Raw genomic sequence first — 4667 nt, forward strand, 5'->3', positions numbered from 1 at the left:
TATATATAGTGATTCATTATGTTGTGATCCTTATGTTGTGATATGCATCGTATCACCAAATTCTTGCCCTATGTAGATATGTGTGTTACATTAGCTGTTTAAATGCTAATTGTGCATCATGTTTCCTCCTGATAAGTTGATGGTTTTAGCAAGTTAATAAGAGCCTTTTGTGTACTGCATGTCTAAAACTTTTTTCTGTAGAGGTTTAAATTTGATAAAGTGTGTTTATTTTTTAAACTTTGCATAAATGAGTTTTCTATCCACTTGCATTTGAACCATATTATTTATTTTACTTACCAGAATGCTCTCTTGGACAAAAGTGCTACACAATGAGCCATCTGTCGCTCTATATTGCTTTGATAATGTGCCAAGACACAGCACGCCCAATTTTGTCCTTAGTGCCACCTCCATGTGCACCGCATGATATCTATTAATGTACAACTGTCAGGTTTTTTCTCCACCACACTTTTACTTTTACAAAAAAATCTTCATCAGTTTGTGTTGATTTATAAAAAAATGTGTAAGGATGTTTTTTTCTTTTGTCTTCCCATTTGTTTTTTTTATGCTCTAGGGGAATATCAGTTTATCCCCCCATCCTTGCTGCTGGAATGCAGCTCAGATGTTGCAAAGATTACAGAGAGCAGTCAGTCCTGTAGACTGCCTCTGATGCGCCTCTCCTCCCTTCTTTTCTCTGCAGCTCCGCACCGACGCAGAGAAGCGCTCCCTGGTGGAAAGTGGCCTTTCTTGGTACAGCGAAGATGGCAAAGTCAGCCACAAGCTCACCAGCTGCAGCTATGACTCAGGAAGTCTAAAAACAGAAGCTCCAAGCAAGTGGAGGAAAAAGCCTCCGAGCCTCAGTGAAGATTTTGGGATGAAAGGAGAATTGAAGAAGCCTCAAAGTTTGGGTCAGCCAGGTAGTTTTAAGAAGGGGAGAAATCCTCCAGTCGGCGTGACTTCCCCCATCACCCATACCTCACAGAGCATGCTGAAAGTTGCAGGTAAGACCTAATATATTTGTACTTATCAAGAGATATTTAGTTTTATTAGTTAATTTTGCACTTCTACATTGCTTTAAATTAAATTTACAGTTATTTTTCTTTTTGTTGTTGTCTGTCCTTCTGTAGCTCCAAAAATTGAGAAGCCTCTGGACAAATCTAAAATGTCTGTGAAGGCCGCTGGTCTACAACGGAGYCGTTCTGATGCTGGCAGGGATTATCATGGAGAGCATCGCAAACCCCCATCAGGTTTAGTCAAACCATCTGCAGGGGGCTCGTTTGGATACAAGAAACCACCACCAGCCACTGGTACTGCGACTGTTATGACAGCAGGGGGCGCCACCATCTCCAGTGGCTCTGCTACTGTGGGGAAAACCCCCAAGTCATCTGGCATCCCTGTGAAGCCCGTGGGGGGAGGAACAACTTTGGGCAGAAAGAACAGTTTCGACGCCAGCAGTGAACAGGGCTTCTTGGGGCCGAATGCCCGRAACAGCATTCAGTATCGCAGCCTGCCTCGGCCGGCTAAGTCGAGCACCCTCAGCGTCATCGGCCGCCCGGCAGCTCGACCCGTCAGCGGCACCATTGACTCGAGCCTGTTGAGTTTGAAGCCTGTACCCCTGGCCTCCACAGGGCCCAGGATTAAAGAGCCCAGTAGCTGTGGCAGTAAAATATCTAGTCGAACCAGTACAGGCCCAGTCAACCAGACAGACAGAGAAAAGGAGAAGGAAAGAGCAAAAGCCAAGGCTGTAGGTGCTGACATGGACTGTGCCACGCTGAAAGGAGAGAACAGTCAGTCTGAGTCCACAGGAGAGCCTGCTATTAAACTGCATGGCCTGAGACGGACCAGCAGCAGCAAATACCCCGAACTCTCGTCTCCCACAACACCAAGGTCTCTATTTAAAATCGTGATCACTTAAATCACAAAAAGAAAACAATGTAAAAAATCTTTCTGACCCGTTGTACCACAATATGTTAAATTTACTGTAATTGAGGCACGTACAGGTTTGAAAAAAAAATAAGTGTACCAATTACTTGTTCAAAACAACCGAGTTGGACTTGTTTCCTTAATTTTGTGATATCTTGTGTTTTCTGCTTGATTTCTAGGATGCTCAACACTAAATGTCTCGGCCGTCCGCCCAGCTTGGCTCACCTGGACAAGGTCAATTCGAACAGTCTTGATTCCTGTGTGACTATCCAAGATCTTCCGCCCAAAGTACCCCCATATTCTAAGCTTCAGGACTTGGCTGGTTCCCACACTGGAACGCGTCTCACTCCCAGCCCAGCGCCCGTCCTCCACATCGATTCTCCCAGTTACACCAGTGAAAGCCTGAGCTTGAGTGGGTCTCCCATGCTCTACCCTAAACTGTCTAGCATCCATCGCAGCTTGGAGTCCCTGCCGCTCCAAATGAGCGTTCCCTGCAGTGCTAGGTTTGTCCCAGCAGATCTATGCGACAAGGAGGAGCGGGGTGCAGGAACTTGGGGAGGTGGAACTAGGACATCCCTCAACCTATCAGATGGGTAAGTATTCTACATTTTCAGAACAAGTCAAGTTTTGTTTTTGGGCAAGTTTATCAGAATATTATTAGAGGAGCAAGACATGTATAAAGTCACTTGTTCAAACAAAGAAAACCAAAAACACTGGTGTCCAAGAAAGACCAAGGGCAAAGATAAAGAGTAAACAAAGAACTAAAAACACATTAAGAAAATCTGTTTTGTTTTGTGAACCAATATTAGTTAAAAAACCTGCTTGTCTAAGCAGCAGTTAATTTGTAACACTGTTTGGTTTAGTCAGCATGAATACTGGGTTTGTTGGCAGCTGATATACCATCAACTTTATGTGGCTTTTCTGGGAACAAGAAGTGTGAGCTGTCATTTTGAATCAGTTCTGATGGACTGGATTCATCACAGACTTGCTGCTTACCAAGGTGGAGAGGATCCAGATTTCCAGCCAAAGAACTGCACACTTCGGAAATCCCATGCTGTTTTTTTCAAAGTGCTTCTTGTAGCAAAATCGAAAGATTGAAATGCAAACTGATGACATCTGCAGATTGAATATAGATTTGACACAGAAACCTGATGTGTATGGCAGTTCTGAAAAAACCTGTACCAACATGCTGTGTATTTGAAATGGGAGATTTAGAACCAGTAATATTTGTTACCCTTGTCTTTACAGCTTGCAAACAGATCGGAATACTTTGCCAAAGAAAGGCTTGGAGTGAGTCTCAGCAATCTTGCATATTTTTCAGATTGCGTCAGTTATTATAACTTCACTGCTTTCAGTTAAATAAATGCGTCCTTTTCAGACGCTACGGCTCAAGCCTCTCAGACAGCGATGGAGGCAAACCAGGACGGCGCCACTCCCACAATGCAGTGAGCATGACAGAGAGCGATAGCCCCCCTCAGTTGCCTTCGCCCACCCGCACGCTTCATCCTTCCTCCAGCAAAACTCCTCTCACTAACGTGGGTGAGTGTGATTATTCCACAAGGCTGCCATTATCTACAAACCCTCACTGTCTGAGTCTACAAGCTAATGAGGATACTGATCTTTTATGATCAGTCTATTATTGTTGACTTTCTATAGGAACAGGGATGTTGGGTTTATATTGAGACAAAAGTCCAGCTAAATKTTTATTTGGAAAATCCTCAAACAAGCTGTCAATGATAGTTTGCATTGAGTGATAAAAGTAAAATTAAGTTTACTTTTTTATTTGTTTCTTGTATGATAGTTGCCCCAATTTCATATGGCACCCCGAGGATATCACGCTCCAACAGTACAGGCCCCTCCAGTGACACAGCCTGCGATCTGTATGGATCCTCCCCCCTGGGCAGCAGTATGTCCCTGGCTGACCGGCCAAAAAGCATGATGCGGTCCGGGTCTTTCCGTGAACCAGGGGAGGATGGTAAGCACTCCCTCCTCTCCTCTAAACTGGGCGAATCATCCAACAAAACTTAAAATGAAACAAAGCTGTGTGCTTGCACAACAACCAGTCCTTTAGTAAAATGGTACGGACATTTGTTTTCATGTTAAAGTAAAGTGGCAAAAAGGCTTGTTGCTTATGTTTTAGGCTGAGATTGGGCTAAATAGGAATTCAAAGTCATACTTGAAGTTTTAGAAACTTAGGAAAGTTGCATCAAAATTAAACTTGTTCTTTAGGCAATCAGATTACAGTCAGATTTTCTAAGAGGATTTGACGTCTAAGAGCAGAAATCACTTTTTTATTATCAACAGATCATTCTAAAGTAACAGTGGGGTGCAAAACTTTGGGCAGCCTTGTTAGTTTTCCTGATTTACTTTTTATAAATCATTGATTGTTTAAAATTAGGCAGGTACCTAAATTTGGGCGCCATAAAAAAATCTTAACTCAATATTTAGTAGATCCTCCTTTCAAATAAATAACAGCTTCTAAACACTTCCTATAGCTTCCAATGAGAGTCTGGATTGTGGCTGAAGGTATTTTAGACCATTCTTCTTTACAAAACATCTCTAGTTCATTCAGGTTTGATGGTTTCTGAGCACAGACAGCTCTCTTTAAGTGACACCACAGATTTTCAATAATATTCAGATCTGGGGACTGAGATGGCCATTCTAGAATGTTGTACTTGTTCCTCTGCATGAAGGCCTCAGTAGATTTTGAGAAGTGTTTTGGTTGGTTGTCTTGTTGGAAGATCCAG

The 4667-nt window shown here is 42.9% G+C and overlaps 1 protein-coding gene across 1 annotated transcript in view; it reads left to right on the forward strand.

Annotated features, from left to right (window-relative positions):
• The window catches only part of LOC106518300 (neuron navigator 1), a gene marked incomplete at its 3' end in the record, with an annotated part of 40783 nt that extends 36888 nt beyond the window's left edge, over positions 1–3895 (forward strand). The window contains 6 exon segments of the mRNA XM_014009525.1: positions 698–998; positions 1125–1884; positions 2100–2513; positions 3169–3210; positions 3299–3459; positions 3722–3895. Coding sequence (XP_013864979.1) covers positions 698–998; positions 1125–1884; positions 2100–2513; positions 3169–3210; positions 3299–3459; positions 3722–3895 — 1852 coding nt within the window.
• Positions 3896–4667: the final 772 nt, after the last annotated feature.

The sequence above is a fragment of the Austrofundulus limnaeus genome, unplaced genomic scaffold, assembly GCF_001266775.1.
Source record: "Austrofundulus limnaeus strain Quisiro unplaced genomic scaffold, Austrofundulus_limnaeus-1.0 Scaffold59, whole genome shotgun sequence".
NCBI lineage: Eukaryota > Metazoa > Chordata > Actinopteri > Cyprinodontiformes > Rivulidae > Austrofundulus > Austrofundulus limnaeus.